The following is a 16,686-nucleotide window of genomic DNA, read 5'->3' on the forward strand; positions in this document are numbered from 1 at the left end:
TACCACTGTCCAAGTGCCAGGTCCTGTAGATTACAATGAGTAGTACTATCTATCTTTGTGGTAGTGTGAAGTAATCACCCAGTGAAACTTCCTTAGGAGGGATTTCCTGCCCCTCCAGTCCCTGAACGAAATGGTAGAGAAGGGATTCACTCCTTCATTCCTACAATGGAAACAGGGAAAACATTCTTGAAAAGGTCCAGTTCCTGCAGTGTTTCTAGCTCACAGTGTTCCCAGGCATCTGGGAGATCAGGAGAGGGGATAGAGGCTGTGTAGAAAGTGAAGTATTTCAAGATTAAAAATGTACCCAGTCTCTGGGTGAAGTGGGGAGGTCTCTTCTGTAGATGATTCACTTCCTGTTTCTGTTCTGACGTTGTGCTTTCTTGTGCTTCTTTTCTCAGCACGACGAACCATGGAGCTTCGAGTGGGGAACAAATACCGACTGGGCAGAAAGATTGGTAGTGGTTCATTTGGAGACATTTACCTAGGTGAGTGTGAGTCTTGGTCCTTCCACCTGCAAAGTTGTTTTTCTCAATTTCATAATTCTTTCTGGGGTTATTTTACTTGCCTGTTGATATTTGTGGGCACCATGTAAGACACAAGGTATGGAGAGAAAATGAACTTCAAGGAATGCTAGCTGCTGCTGGCTTGATGGTAAAGAAAGTGGGATGAGCTCAGCTTTGCCTTGCAGATATTGGAGAAAGTGGTATTTGATGAGACTGATTTTAGGTTTGGAATATTCAGGGCATATTTGTCATATACCTTACTCCAGTTCTCTCACCTCCTTTCCTTGAGCTTCATGGGGGGGGTGGGTATAAACTCTGCAAAGAGTGGAAGAGGAGATGGCTGTTTCTTCAGGGTGGAAAGAATAAAAGTTTTTGGAAGACTGATAGAGGAAGAGGTGGTCCAGTGTCTGTGACCAGGAGGTATAAAACAGGCCAAAGAGGCTTGGCCTGGTTAAAATCCTAGGGTCCAGGTCTATGACATCTGCAGTGGGATTTAATTGGTGTCTGGAGTTACCTAAGCTGGGAGCTCAATGGACAGAGCTAATGAGACACTGGGTTTCCTGTTACTACGGCAGATCACCTGGGCAGAACCTCTTCCAAGCCCCCATGCTGATGTGTAGATATCTTCTCTGACGCTTTGCCTGCTGATGGCTCAAACCATGTGGGGCCAGAGTGGTGAGACTACCTAGCAGCCTGATCAGTCCCTCTGTGAGAGCTGGTGTAGCTTTACCTGTCACCTACTTCTTACCACTATCTGTTTATCTGTAGTCCTGCAGGCCAGCAGACTGATCACCCTCTCCCTTCTTGGTATTTGCACCCTTTGAGCACTTACAGGTGTTCATCATGTGCTCAGCCGAGTTGTATTTTGCTCCCTTACACATCCACCACTCCTCACTGCTGCTGCTCCTTCAATTTCTCCCAGTTTGTCCATCTGCTCAGCAACTTAGAGCCTACACGGCATTTGAGGTGTGGCATTTTCAGAGCCTGGCAGTGAAGGGCTACCCTTGAATGATTCTGTAATGTGGTGCTTCTGCATAGGCTGCTTTGGGTCTCCTTGGCTTCCCCATCACAAACATTGTATCGTGTTGCAGAACTGGCCTTAGAGCACCATCAGCTGTATTGGAGGTGATCTCTTCCAGGTTTTACATCTTCCCATTTCTCCCTTTCTTTGTGTTGAATACCTCTAATTCACATTACTTTTCCCCTATGTTTGTAAATCACCTTCTCTTTTCTAAAGCTTTTGGCTTTTATTTCCATTTCCCTCTTGCTTTATTATTCTCTGCTGATTTGGTGTTGGCAGCCTCTTTTGATTAAGTATCCTGTGGGAATCATCAGTAACAGGCTTTGTTGCCACCTTTATCCAGAGCATGAACAAAGTTGATAAATAATGGATCTGGGATCCCAATTCCACTGTCTGCTACCTTTAGTGCAGCTTGCTCCTCTATGCCACTCCTCTGAGGCTCTCCAGCCAGTTAGTGTCTTGGGTGATGGTGCTTTAAATTTCCAGCTGCTAGGGTTTGAGGAGTGAAAGGCTGGACATAGCATTTTTCAGCTATTCTAGGGCTTGAAGCCTTCCAGACTCTCTCAAGGATTTTTATTAATTGTCAGGATCTTACAAAACATCTGGACTACCTGTGGAGAAAGAAGGTATGTATGGAATGGAAAGACATGTACTGCTTTCCTCTGCACCACATAACATGTTGTCCACCTGTGCGAAGGGGACATGCAAAACGGGCCCTGGTGAAGGAGTTGTTCCTGCCTTGCCTGTAAGCAAACATGAGAGGTGGAGGAAGCCCCAGTGCCCTAGTGTGGTGAGCACAGTGGGATGCCTCCAGCTACCGAGTTCAACCAAGTCGCTTGAATGCAATATCAAAGCCCTTGTGAAGTTCATTGAGGTGCAAGCCAGCATGTTTTGAAGCAGTGATAGCGAGACTTCTTGGAGCCTGGGTGACTCCCCAGCCTGGAGGGATCAGCCAATGTAGTCTGTGATGGTACGTCTGGAGGACGCTTATGCCTATGCTATCCTCTCATGGTCTGCTCTGCAGACAGAGGGACACATTCATGAAGACTTCCCTCCTGTACCACATTCACCTCACAGTTCTCTCCTTTGATAATGGTGTAGAGACAGAGCAAAGGCAGACAAGCCTTGTTTGTCTCTTGAGGGTGAGCATGGGCTGCATGGTTCATCCCCAGCTTCTCTCTTTCAGGATGTTAGTACCTTCACCTGCTCTGTAACCACTGGGTACTTCATGTTGTGCTCTTTGGGATTTGTTTTGGGATTTTCCTGTCAGAAGGAAACCAGAACTTCTACATGGGCAGACACAAAGAATGAACTTCTGTTAATCCTTAGCTGGGCCTTAAAGCACGATGCTTTACTTCCATGCCCTGCCTTGGGAAATAGATGTGCTGAAGGGGATCCTCTCCCCATGCTGGGTTGGGAGGGTGGGAAATGGGATCGGGCTGCCTATGGGCCTTGGTGAGCCCATTTGCCTCTAAAATTGCTCACTCAGAAGAGCAAACACAGTTTGCAGAGGAATTGTTGAGACGTTTGGGCCGTCGGAGGAGAGGTGCTTTCTCAGAGGTGTTGGCCAAGAGGCAGGGCAAGGGTCGGTTAGGAGTCGCTGGGGCCTGGATGCACTGGAGGGGACGGTGGAGAGGAGCTGGGGATGGTTCTTCGGCAGACAAAGCATGCTGGGACCTGCGCTGGCTGGGGACAGTTCCTGGTGGCAGGCTCCTCCCTTGCTGGGAGGGGAGTGCCTTCCCTTTGTTTCCTGGCCTGTTAACTCTCTCTCGCCCTATCTGACTTCTTCCATCTGTTTCCAGCCCTCCATTCTTCCCTCGGCAGCGTGTGGAGAGGGGAGCAGGCAGTGGGAGCTGTGCCTGTCGGCTTGCGCGATGTGCCGGGAGGGTGGTGTTTATTGTAGCAGACAGGCAGCAGGGCTCTCACTCGGAAAAGATCCTCTTTAGCCGGTGACATCCTCTGTCCCTGGGGCCCTGTTGCAAACAGCTCGTGATGAATGAGTTGAATTTGTGCAGCCCCCACAGCATAGCGAGACTGGGGGTGGATGTTAGGAATTATCCCCCATCCTACATGCATCTCTCGACTGACTGAAGCTAAGGCAAGCTCTACTGTGTTTGTCTGAAATGTGATGCTTTCCAGGCTGGAGAGGCAATGGAGAACTGTTGCTTTTGTGCTTGTATCAATGAAAAAGATGGTGGTTAAGGCATAGAACAAAGGATCTCAGAGGCTCCTGCCCTTAAATTCCCTCTTTGCTTGTGATGCTCTCAGTCTGGGCAGATCTCTGGCCAAAAAAAACGGTAGAGGGAGCAACCTGATGGTGTTGGGGGTTTGGGGAGGGAATGAGCCTAAAGCATTCAGATGGTGACCCTCTCAGTTGAGAACAGCGTCTCATTAGGTCCAGTTGGTTCTGCTCTTGCTTATCCAGGCCACAGGGTTGTTTCTTCTTTTGAGAGGCTAACACTTTTTTGGGCTATGGAGAGCATGGGGCTTAAAGACAATGTTGATCATTTGAATGGCATATTTACATTTTGCAGAATCTTAAGTTTTCTTGATACTTAACCCTCTTTTCCCTTTCCCTGCTTTACATGCTCACAGGTAGCATCCTCAGCTGCGGACAGCCTAGTATATGAATGCATCATCATCTTCCTAAACACACAGGGTAATGTGGAGCTGAGAACTCATTCATCTTTCCACTGTTCAACTTTTGGGAGTAGGGTTCATTTGAAATGCTAATAGTACTGCTGCCAAAAGTCAGCAAGACTTACCATTGCGTGTGTGTCACGGACTAGGACAGGGAGAAATCCCCTCAGGGAATGGACAAAGGAGATGCTGCAGAACGTTTGGAGTAAAGTCTTCGCAAAGGCAGGGGAAAGAGAAAAGGGAAAGAAGTGCTCCTGTCTGTTTAGATGTCCTGGATGTTTCCATGTGGAATGAGGGCCAGTGATTGAACCCCAATTAAAAAGGTAGATAATAGTCCAGGACCATGTTCTTACTGTGATCTGAGCTCCTTTTTGTGCTCTTTTTCCTCCTTCCAGTCCTGATGGAGGACTGTCATAGAGAATGTAAGGGAATGTACAGACTTGCTTTACTGGCCAACAGTTTTTAAGTGGAAAACATCAGCATCTTTCCGAAAGTAGCCGTTGGACAAATGGCTCTAGCTCTCAGGATATCCTGTGTTTTTTTCCTTTCCCTGGCTCTTGAGTAAAATCCCTTATTAAATTCATCCCATTGCTCCTCCTTCCCCTCCCTCAGAGCACCCTAAATAATTCCTTTCCCTCCTTACTGTTTACAGCCTTCAAATACTTGCAGACTGTTGTCATGTCCCATTCTTCCTCGCCACCCTTCTTAGTTGTATCTCTTGCCTATGTTACATATTTAGCTCTTTTAATCTTTCTTAGTAAATCAATCCCTCTAGGCCCTGCTGGTTTTTGTTCCCCTCTTACAAATTCCTAGCAGCTTGTCTGTCTCGGCCCAGTGCTGTAGTATCTAGATGACATCTTTTGCCACCAGGCAGCTCTTGGCTAACTTAATGCACAAGCCTGAAGTCTTCAACAGGGGATGGATCTTCTTAGAATCCAGAGGGATCCACTGGTACAAATACTTCCTTTTTCTCTTTGGTCTCTGTCTCTCAAGGTGGTGTGTGAAGGGAGATGAATGGAGGTCTTTCTACAGCTGTCCTTGTGGACTCTGAATGTCATTTCACAGAGATGGGGAGGCACAAATTAACCAGACCTACTAAAATTAGGTATGGGATATCTACAAAACATCACCTTTGACTCCAGCTTATGTTTGGCGTCTATGTTCTGGAGTAGTTTATTTCATGACAGTGTTGATAAGCTGCTCATGGTCAGACCTGCTCTCTGAATTGTGTTTGAGTGCAACTTTTAAAAGCTTTGGATGTAAGAAAGAGGTTGTCTGTGTCTGCGAGGCAAGCGTAGGAGAGGAGGAGAAAGGAGCAAGTCTTGAGTGTCATTCCCGTGACCTGTGTACAGATCTTAATTCTTTCCATTTTAGGATGATGTGAAACATCTGGAATCCTCTTGGCTAGTATTGGAGAGAGACTGTCCCTTTCCTCCTTTGACAGTGCCCTCTGGGACCAGAGTGCTGGCTTTTGCTTTCGTGGTTGGCAGCTCAGTTCTCTTCAGAAAGAAGTGTGTGGGGTGATGGTTTTGTATAGTCACAAACAATCTGGGAATACCTTCAACAAAGGTTCAGTTTATTTCTTCATGCTTCTAATTTGGGATATAGCAAATGTTTCTGTGTTGGCAGAAGATGAAGGCATTATTAAAGCCCTCAGGAGAGGGAGAAGCTGGAGATTTGAAAATTGTCTGTATTGAGCAGGTCAGGGCTGTGGAGAAACTAGAGGTAGCTGGGAATGTTAGCAGTGTCTCCTCCTGAACTAATTTGCTCTGTTGAAATGATGTACCTGAGTAGTAATTTTTCTCTAGAACAGGTGTTCCATATCACTGTCTGAGGGGCTGGCTATCAAGGGATAGTTACATGATTAGGGACAGCTAAAACTTGCAGTGGTTTAGGCACTGCTGCTACATAAAGACTGACCTCCCAAAGCCTGGCACTTTTTGAGATAAACCAGGTAGCTAATACATTAGAGGACTGTTGTGCTAGCCTGGCTGCAGAAGTGGAGCTGGATTCCTATTCATATGCCTTGCTTTGGAAACGGCAGTGCTGGAAACTCTGCATGAAGTTAAAGTGGATGAATCTCATTTCTGCCACAGAAAAATTTCACAGGGAATCGTAAGGTTTTGGCATCTGTATAGGCCTTGTTAAAAGTGTTTAGCTTCAGTGGAAGCATGTTCAATCTTCTTTTCATCCTCATTTCTGTGCAGGAGCCAATATTGCAACTGGTGAAGAGGTGGCCATAAAACTGGAATGTGTCAAAACCAAGCATCCCCAGCTCCACATTGAAAGCAAGTTCTACAAGATGATGCAGGGAGGAGGTGAGATGAGGAGGAAAGGATGGGACTGGGGGAGTGGTTGAAGGAAGAAATTATTCTGGAGAGCCTTAGAAGGGAAATTATTTGGTGTTAGATATGATCATCTCGGTGGGGGTGCAGCAGTTTTCTTCTGTTCTGTGGACTTAATCTCTCTCTTTCCCCAGTGGGTATCCCCTCCATTAAGTGGTGTGGAGCAGAGGGGGACTATAATGTGATGGTGATGGAGCTCTTGGGGCCTAGCCTGGAAGATCTCTTCAACTTCTGTTCCCGCAAATTTAGTCTCAAGACAGTTCTGCTCCTGGCAGACCAGATGGTGAGTTTCCTCTGAAGCATTTGTGCCTACTCTCCTTTTCTGTGCCTTTCCCCACCCCCACCCCTCATCTCTTCTGCTTAAGAATGCTATATCCTAGGCTTTTTTGATTTAACAGCAAGTGGCTGCCAGGTTTCTATTTCTTGATGAAGCTGGAGGCCTGGAACCTAGGCACTGCTGGCTTTTCTTGATCTCCATCCCTTCTTCCTTCCCCTGCTGCTTGCCCATGTGTTGTGAGCATGGTTGCTTTTGCACAGGTGATGAATGACTGCCATTGCTACTGATGGTGACTCAACAGCCTGTGCCCTGGTTTAAGACTCTTAGATCTTCTGGACCCTCTCCTTTCCCAGCATTGCTAATTTTTTTTAAAGATGCCTTGTGTCAATACTGAGTCTAAAAGTTTTAGTCCATACGAACTTGCTTCCCATCTGTTCTTGTGGTACTAAGGGTTACTTCCCCCAGTGGAGGTCTGGGCTGGTGTGCAGAAGTGAACATCTCCGTTCTTTGTCTCTAGATCTTTCTGCTTCCAGAGGGTGTCTTTTTTTCCTTGGCTGTTTTTTCTGATAATTTCTGCAAATATCCCTTGCCCTGCTCTGACAGGGCAGAGTCCTGGACAGGGTACTTTTTTTAACAGATGTAGTTTAGCTGAGCTACCTTCTCACTTGTCTGACTATTTCCTTACCTGTTCCTCTGTCTCCAGATCAGCCGTATTGAGTACATTCATTCCAAGAATTTCATTCACCGGGATGTGAAGCCAGACAACTTCCTTATGGGCCTTGGCAAAAAAGGCAACCTAGTCTACATCATTGATTTTGGTTTGGCTAAGAAGTACCGAGACGCCCGGACCCACCAGCACATCCCCTACCGGGAAAACAAGAACCTGACTGGCACAGCTCGTTATGCCTCTATCAACACCCACCTGGGAATAGGTGAGCATTGCTGTTGCCCCTTGGTGGGGCTTTCCAGGGCAGGTAGTGTGACCCCAGAAGGAGGGGCTTGGCTTCTGTGCCTGGCTCTGCTGCTGACCTGTGTGGAGATGGTGGGTAAAGAAGTGTTATGCCTATGTTACCTCCCTTGATTTTTTTTTTTTTTTTTGTGACACTCTGCACTCCCAAACTGTCTACTGGTATGTGTTTGTGTGCCACTTGGTACAGTGGGGCCCTATTTCATCAGCAAGGCTCTGACTTCCCTGATTTTACTGCTACTAAGTAGCAAATCTGAAGAGCAGAAACTCTGAAGCTGCCCTGCCTACATGCCCAGGAAAGTAGCCTCTGTCCTCGCAGCTCAGTCTGTCTTGAGGAGCTCTTATGCTGGAGTGCGTAAGATGGGAATTTGAAAATCAGAGCAAGGAACTTAAACCCTTTAAGCTAGCAGCTTCCATAGGATTTCATGTCCTCATTATTCCTAGGATAAAGCTTCCCATTCTCCCCTCTTGCAGATGGTTTCTCAGAAATCTGGAGTCAAGACATGACCTGCAGAAAATAAAGCAATTTCCCATAGTCTTTCTTGCTTAATACTGTATAATGGTAGACTGAAAACATTGTATTTATATCAAAATGGGGAGTGTTGTGTGTTGAGTAGTCTGTGATCTCCTGAACTCTTCCGCATTGTAAAAATAGTTCTTCTAGAGCTTTCCAAGTTGTTCTTCTGTATTTTGACTTGACCTGCTTATATATAACTGACTCTCCATAGAATACTCAGTCAAGATTTCCACAGCTATAGTAACTGCCACAAGGAGACAGGCACAAAATAATTCTCACTACTATGTCTGTCGATTCTGTTGTGTGTGCCTGCTCTGTCTGAACTCATCATGAGAGGCTCAATGTCTGGTTGTGGGGGTTTTTCTTGAAGGATTTGATTATTCATCCTGCTCCAACTTTGCCCTGTGCTGCTAGTGCTTGGCCTGTGTATCAGGGTGAACAAACAATGTCTGAACACTAATCCAAGGGTAGATTGCATATGCCATTGACCTCAGCACAACTGCTGCTCTCTTTGTGCCCTTTGCTTTGGGAAAGTCTGGGTAGGAGTTACTCTGTGCCACAGGTCTCGGGTGAATTATCTCCACGTTACAGATAGCTCCCCTGGATGGCATAAAGGTTACGTGACTTGCCTGAAGGAAAGGGGAAGGGGGTGTTGGTGCTGCAGCTGGAGTTCCTGGTTGTCAAGACCTTGCCACAAGGTGTATGACAGACAAGTTGTGAGTTAGCAGCATTGCCATAGGAACCGTCATTCTGAATTTTACTTCTCTGAGACTAAATTCTCTGTCTTAATGTTACATTAATGCGGTTTAGGGAGAGGGAAGGAACCAGGAGGTATTCGTGTGACAGGAATAGCAAATGAATAAATGCCTTTATTTGAATGTGCAAGCTAAGGGTTGGGCATTCCAATGTCTGGTGGAAACACATTCTTTGCCCAGTGACCGGGTGAAAAAGTAGGAGGCAAGATCGAGGAAGGTTTCCACAGCTGGAGGCTTGCTAATGAGGGAGTCACTGGACTGTGCAGGCTTTGGTTCACGCATTCCAGTCAATTTTCACATGCTCTGGGGGTGAGAGTCCCTTGCACCCTCTGGAGCTTGTAAAGTTGGAAATAGATGCCCAGGGGTGCCCAGGAGACAGTCTTGGAAGAAGTCTGATGAGCTCTGTCTGGATGAGGAGAGGCTGGGGGCAGGGCACAGTTCTTCCCCGAATGCATGTCCTAGATGGCATCAGTGTAAGCTGTACAGAGCATGAAGTTGTTCTGCTCATCCTGCCCTCTGTCACCCATTCTGGATTTTTGTGTTATTTTTAAAGGTTGCTGTCAGGCAGTGGAGAGAGAAAAGGGAAGTGTAGTCCCAGCATGTACAAAATCAGATCTGAGTATGTAGTCAGGAAAATGTTGCTTAAGACTGATTGCAGCTGGGCTGGCCCCAGCTGATTTCTAGGGAGTCCTGCTTGGGAGCAGGACTGTTGCCATGGATGGAACTGGTGTGGGGGGAAGCATTGTCCTTGGGGATCAGGAGGCACTTGGCTCTGCAAATAAATAAGTTCTTGTCACAAACTTTACATCCAGGGCAACCAGTCTTCAGTCTCCTGTCCTTTGCCCAAGCATGTCTTCTTTGGGTAAACTCATCCTGCTACTCACCCCTGACTCAGCTCCTTCTGAAGACCCTGCTTTGGGAAGGGAGTGAGGGTGTGGGCTGGGAGCCTCCCTGGTAGTGGGAGGAAACTGACACCAGATTGCTTGCAGAGTGGGTTAGGTTTGAGAGGTCATGTTTTATGTTGGATGGGGTTTGGTGAGCTAGTGGAGGAAAGGATGAGTGTCTTACAAAAAGTAGCAGTCCCCCATCTATTGTAGAAGAATTGAGAAGCTGAAATAAAACAGAGAAGCAGCATGATGTAGTGTTCCAGGTCATGACTGTAATCCTGCTTCTGGACTGACTTGCTCTGGGCATGTGTTCAGGTCACTGATTTCTCCTCTTGAACTGTAAAGTGAGACCTTTTGCTTGCATCCTAGGCATGTTGTGAGAGTTAGTCAATGGCTGTCAAGCTTCTAAAAGTGGGAATAATGATGCTAAATAATGTTTCTTTAATGGGTAAAGGTGAACTTTTATTTCCTAATTAATTACTCCACTTTTGCTGTCTAATGCTATCTGGTATCCTGTGGCTGTTTGGTATATGAGGCCAGGCAAAAAGAGATAATAAAAAATTTGGAGGTAGCCTGGGGATTTTTTTCATTTTCAGTTACTGTTACAAAGAAATGGGATGTCATTCTGTTGTTCTTCACCATCATCCAGGGTTTACTTGAAGATCTTGCAGTTAGGGTTACAGGTGAAAGATAGCTGCAGTGTTTTGAGGTAGCCTGACAACTGTGACACATCTGTTGGTTCTTCAGGGTCCTCCTGGATTTGAGTATCACTGAAATTGTGGGCTGCAAGGACCACATGTACCTGAGAAATAATACTACAGGGATGCAACACAATCAGACACTTACCATTCAGCTCTTTAATAATTTGATGTCCTGCTTACAGTTGGTTTTCCTCAATGATGCTGCTGCGTTAAGGCACAGTTGTGTTTACATGCATGTAATGGACACTAGTGAGCTGCCCAGTTTGGTTTTGTAACTCCTTTCCTTGCCTCTAGTAAGGATATGTAGCATTCCACACAGACTTCAGTCTTCCTAACCTCAGATCTCTAATTCTGGCCTTCCTGAAATCATTAGGACTGTGTCTAGATGTACATTTGCTCCATGCAAGTGGGGAGGTGTGGTCTATCTTACCTTAAGTGTGGAGTTCAAGCAGGATTTGAGAGACAGAATCCTGATTTATTTCTAAAAGGCTGATTCATCTGTTCAGTAGGTTTCTCTGGTTCCTGCCCTACCTTTATCTACTGCTCTGAGAGGCACCCCTATGCTCCAGGCAGGGAATCCACAGTTACAGACTTTAAAGCTACAGTATGGCTAAATCAAGGGCTGGCAAATTGCAGGATTGAGGAGGTTACGTTCACCACCTGTGCTTTCAGGCCCTAGATGTGCATTGTGCATTCTGACTCCCCATTTCCACTGTCTCAGAATGTATGTCATTATCAAATATTATTTAGTGTTAGTTACTTGGTATGCGTGGTGTGTAATTGCAGCACTCTGAGGGTACACGTATCCCAGCCTTAGGCTAAATGCAAACCTGTGGGCTGCTTCTCCCTTCTTCCTTCATAGCATCTAAGCATCTCCCAGCCAGTCATGTAGTTATCTTTGGCAGCAGCCTGATAAGATTAGGAAACGTTAGCCCCTTTAAAGTGGGCAACTTGAGGCAGTAAATTGATGAGGTTTAAAAAAAAAAAAAAAAAAAAAGCAGCTGTTATTTCTGTGTTCCAAGTAAGACACTTTGAAGATCTGTATGTCTGCTTTTTCCTTTGCTCATGTCTTAGAACATAGCATTTTTATGGCATTTCATGTGCTTTCAACCAAAGGTTCTCTTCTCTCAGTTATGGAGTGATGTCATCCTTCTTTTATTCTGCAGACAGAGTGGGATTTCCCCCCCCCACTAATATTTTTAATTTGCCAAATTTTCTAGTCCTCCAGAAACCCACTATGAGGTGGTGAGAGGCATGTGGTAGAAGAAAGGCTCACAACTTGTGTTGGTACTTTCGGACCTGCTACAGTTACTCCTTCAACAGAATCACAGAATGTTAGGAGTTGGAAGGGACTTAAAAAGACCATCTAGTCCAACCCCCCTGCTAGAGCAGGACCACCTAGAGCAGGTCACACAGGAGTGCACATGGGTGGGTTTTGAAAGTCTCCAAAAGAGGAGACTCCACAACCTCTCTGGGCAGCCTGTCCCAATGCTCTGTCACCCTCACAGTGAAAAAGTTTTTCCATGTGTTCATGTGGAACCACCTGTGCTCCATCTTGCACCCATTACCCCTTGTCCTATCATTGGACAATCCCAGGAAGAGCCTGGCAGAGTAAGGGGGAACTGTGATAATCTATTGGTCTTTGGATGGGCAGGTGGTAGCATGTAACTGATAACAAGAATTAACCCTTAGTGAGAACTAAGCCATATATTGCCTGTCTGTAATTCGTGTAAATTGTTGAGGGGTTACTAATTCCTTGTTTCTGCCCTGTGTAAAGTGTATCTGCAGGTTAATTAGAAGATGTGTTTGAAAGGGCTGTATTGGGCTTCCTTAGCTTTGTCTTTCCATGGCTACTTTTGCCATGACTAATCCCCAGGGTGAAGTATCATTGTGGGTGGAGAAGTGTAGGTGCCCTTCCTCTGGGACTGGGAAGAGCAAAGTAGGCAGTATGACTGCAGCAGGTCTTGAGCTCTTGAATTCTTGTGTGAATTAAGGCTTGTCCAAGTGAGAACGTAGTCAGAGTATTCATTTGTGAAGTAGGTTAGACTGTATGGGGAGAGGAGCACTTTTGCAGTATGAACATCCCTGCAGGAATTTGTTCTGGAATGTCTTCTAAAAGTTTGTCTATCCATAAAGATCTATGCAAGAAGAGAGAGAGGGGTTGATTCTTTCGTTCCACCTTCACCTACAAGGCTGTGATTGCCAAAGCAGTTTTGGTTGCTGCTCACTCCTTGCCCCTTTAACCTCTTTCCACAGAACAAAGTCGCCGTGATGACCTAGAGAGCCTGGGCTACGTGCTCATGTATTTCAACCTGGGCTCACTGCCCTGGCAGGGCCTCAAGGCTGCCACCAAGCGCCAAAAGTATGAGAGGATCAGTGAGAAGAAGATGTCAACGCCCATTGAGGTGCTCTGCAAAGGGTACCCTTGTAAGTACTCTCATCTTGATGGCTGTCTTGTTTGGTACATGGCTTGCTTTCCTGCTTAAACCCCGTTAAGTCTTGATTCCTGAAAAGCAATGCCCAGTGCCCCAGATGAGGATGTGCTGCTGACACCAGTGATGAGAAGGATAAGAGGCTGGTGATGATACAATTCTGGTCCAAAAGTGGGAAATGTAGATGATGTTGTGTAGAGTCAATCCTTGTGTTAGTAAGGGCATGGGGGTGCAGAGAGGGATCTTTAGAACCTCAGAAACAGTCTGGAGGAGGGGGTGGGCAGTGAGGTGAGAGGGGGGTTATGATGATCCTGACTTAGTCTGGGTAATGAGGATGAGGGCTATGAATCCCAGAAGTAACCAGGCAATGAAGTGGCAAATGCAGTTCTTTGTAGATAAACATGGTGGAGTAATGTATATGAGGAGAGAGAAGTCTTGGTCCTCATGTCACATGCACAATATGTTGCTTCAGTTAGAATAGATGGTTCTGTGAAAGCATCAACCTATTTGTGCTTGGTGTCTGCTGAGGAAAGTGGATCAGGTGTTGGACATTACTAGGAAACAAAAGAAGCCCAAGGAGTGTGCATAAACCCATGGTCCACTGTGCAGCTCTGGTCCATCCCACCATTTCAGAAAGAATATGGTTGGAACTTGAAAAAAGTTTCAGGAAAGGCCAAAAGGGTGCTCAGAGATGAGTTGATTTCTGTGTGAACAATGAGTTTGCTGGAACTTGGAAATGAGGTGATTAGAGAGATGATAAATGTCTACACTCTTGGTATACCTCCAGAAGTTTGTATGAGAGCTGACTATGTGGTGGAAGCTGGAAGTGCAAGTGTCAGGTATGCTTGCCCCAGTCATTCTCTTCTGTAGCTGCCTACTTCTGGCCATTGCTTAAGACAGGCTACTGAACTAGGAGGACCTCTGGTCTGAGCTGAGCTTCCCAAAGATCACCTCCAGCCTTTATTCTTTAGGCTTGCATTGCAATTGTCCTTCAGCTGGCTCTGTGACTTTAATACCTGTTGCTTGGAGGAGCAGCCAGAACAGTGATGCATGAGCATTTCCTCTGGTAGAAATAGGGATTGGATCTTCTTGGTGTCCAGAGTACTGCAACCGTCATGGGAGACATAGGAGCATTTTCATTACACAGCTGTATGTTTGTGCCGTCCTGGTCCAGCATGGTGCTGCTGAAAGGCCACAGCAGCTCCACAGTGAGACCAAGGGATTTGGATGGTGTGCACTAACCAACTGTTCTCTGCTCCTTCCAGCTGAGTTCTCAACATACCTCAACTTCTGCCGCTCGCTGAGGTTCGATGACAAACCTGACTACTCGTACCTGCGGCAGCTCTTCCGCAACCTCTTCCACCGCCAAGGCTTCTCCTATGACTATGTCTTTGACTGGAACATGCTTAAATTTGTGAGTGTTTGTGGTGAAAGGGCTGGAGGGACAGGGGCTGATTCATATCACAGAGATGGAAAGTTGGAAACTGCCTGACATTGATGCTTCTCCTGATGAGCAGTTTGAGGCAGGGGCCCAGGTAGAGTGAAAAGAGGTGGAGTCGTTTGGTGATGGGCTAACTGAGGGGTATAGCTGCTATTAGTGAGTGTACCTGATGGAGCACATGTATCAATAGATTTATAACTACGGGTAGGTAGAGAGAATTTTTCAGGAGACAACTATATTTGGAGGTTGGACACAGACATGGATTGCAGTGACGGCTCTGACAGCATATGCTTGCTTCTCTGTTTCTTACTGGAAGAGAATGAGGTCCTCTCTGGGTGAAGTGGGAAATGATTTGGGGAGAAATAATTTGGGATCAAGGGCTCTTCTTTCTTGGTGTGATGGAGTACTATGAGTTTTCTCTATGGGTTGCTGCTGTCTCTGACAGCTGTGTGTAGCGTGGGGGGTTCTCTCCTCCTCAGGGAGCAGCCCGGAATCCTGAGGATGTGGATCGGGAGCGGCGGGAGCATGAGCGAGAAGAGAGGATGGGGCAGCTCCGGGGGTCAGCCACACGAGCGCTGCCCCCGGGCCCGCCTGCTGGAGCCACTGCCAACCGCCTTCGCAATGTCACTGAGCCCATGGCCTCCACTCCCACCTCCCGAATCCAACAGTCCGGTGAGTAGGGTGGGGGATGATGCCTCCTCTGGTTTTGGCTGAAGAAGGAGCTATGGACTAGTATTCCTGTCTTGTGTTTCTCTGCCCCAAAAGGAAACACGTCCCCCAGAGCAATCTCAAGAGTGGACAGGGAGCGGAAGGTCAGCATGAGGTTACACCGAGGAGCTCCTGCCAATGTCTCCTCATCTGACCTCACAGGGCGGCAAGAAGTGTCACGGATTTCAGCATCACAGGTGAGTCCCTAATGTGATGTTCATGGCCTTGGTCTGGGTGTCACAGAATGTTGTGGAGCATGTAGTCTGTTTTCACCTGATCTGCTGGAGTTGACCTGAGACTGAAGCTTCTGGTGTGGTGAAGAGTGTTACTGAGTGACACCTTGACTCTTAAGTTACATAGTTTCTGGAGGCCATGCTCAGTACTGTCTTTTTAGTTCTGCTTTACTGGAAGGAAGCCTTTATCTCCAGACCACAGTGGTTTGGAGAAGTGAAACAGTAAACTCTTGGGAGGATGTCCTGAGAGAAATGTGTCGGTTCTCTGTGTCAGTGTCCTTTGTGCCTTTTTGTCCCTCTCCATCCTTTATCTACTCTTTCTTGTAGACAAGTGTGCCATTTGATCACCTTGGGAAGTGAGGAGCAACTGCCACTGGACCAGTGTTTGCTTAGGTGAGCCTGTTCTTGTGCCTGGAATCCCCCCAAGGAGGGAATTGCTAGCATTAGGAATTAGTTTAAGGCTTAGATATTGTGGGGGTGGGAGTGGGGGTGGGATTGGTAGGTTTCCTTTCCCTTCGCCTTACTTCAAGATGTTTTTTGGCTTTAGAGGGAAGAGTAAGGTTGTCTGCCAAAACCTTGAGGGGATGGATTATCTTGAGTGTGAGGATAGCTTTTGTTTCTCTAGGAGGGTAGAGGGTGAAGAAGGTGCTGGCCAGGGAGCCATTTTGCTGATTCCTAATGAATGCTTTTCTGGCAGCATGATGGTGTTGGGGAGGAGGGTGCTAAGCACATAATCAAGCATGTGAGACTCTGCACAGCCAGCGAGTGCCTCTTGTAGAGGAAAGGGCAGTAGCTGGACAATGTAGTTCTGAGGGGTGGCAGGAGTGTAGAAGGAAAGGCTGATTTTATTTGTTACACTCCAGCTGGTGTTGGAAGTGCCGGGAAGAGCCTTTTCTCCTAACATCTCTTCCCTTTTTCTCTTTTTAATTTTCTTTCTAGTGTCTTCACTGTATTTTTCTTTAAAAAACAAACAAACAAACAAACAACAACAAAACCCACAAACAAACAAAAAACTAGAAAAGACAAAAAAAAAAAACCAAAAACAAACCCAAGAGAAATTTTTTGCAACGATGAGGAGTCGAGCTGTGCCCTTGCGCTGGCGTGAGCCGTTGCTGAGAGGGCTGCCTGTGTCCTCTAGCTTGAGCGCCTCAGAGAAGCTGACGACGTGGGAGCTGTGCAGGAACACCTTCACTGCCCCTCCAGTCTGACCCTGGCCCTACTGCCACCCCCACTGACTACCCCCAAGTTCCCTCTCTTGA

The 16,686-nt window shown here is 46.6% G+C and overlaps 1 protein-coding gene across 1 annotated transcript; it reads left to right on the forward strand.

Moving 5' to 3' along the window:
* Positions 1-409: 409 nt before the first annotated feature.
* Positions 410-15,787, forward strand: CSNK1E (casein kinase 1 epsilon). The gene is made up of 9 exons (XM_054386873.1): positions 410-485; positions 6,372-6,482; positions 6,644-6,792; positions 7,490-7,718; positions 12,870-13,040; positions 14,311-14,459; positions 14,966-15,158; positions 15,252-15,391; positions 15,755-15,787. The coding sequence occupies exons 1-9, from the start codon at positions 410-412 to the stop codon at positions 15,785-15,787; spliced, it is 1,251 nt and encodes a 416-aa protein (XP_054242848.1).
* The last annotated feature ends 899 nt before the right edge of the window (positions 15,788-16,686 follow it).

The sequence above is a fragment of the Indicator indicator genome, chromosome 14 (genome assembly GCF_027791375.1).
Source record: "Indicator indicator isolate 239-I01 chromosome 14, UM_Iind_1.1, whole genome shotgun sequence".
In the NCBI taxonomy this organism is placed as follows: domain Eukaryota; kingdom Metazoa; phylum Chordata; class Aves; order Piciformes; family Indicatoridae; genus Indicator; species Indicator indicator.

Excerpts from the sequence above, each read along its gene's own strand:
- CSNK1E (XM_054386873.1), top strand. The coding sequence starts at position 410 with ATGGAGCTTCGAGTGGGGAACAAATACCGACTGGGCAGAAAGATTGGT. Across the intron at positions 7,719-12,869 it reads CAACACCCACCTGGGAATAG|AACAAAGTCGCCGTGATGAC; the intron begins GTGAGCATTGCT and ends CTCTTTCCACAG. Across the intron at positions 15,159-15,251 it reads CTCCCGAATCCAACAGTCCG|GAAACACGTCCCCCAGAGCA; the intron begins GTGAGTAGGGTG and ends CTGCCCCAAAAG.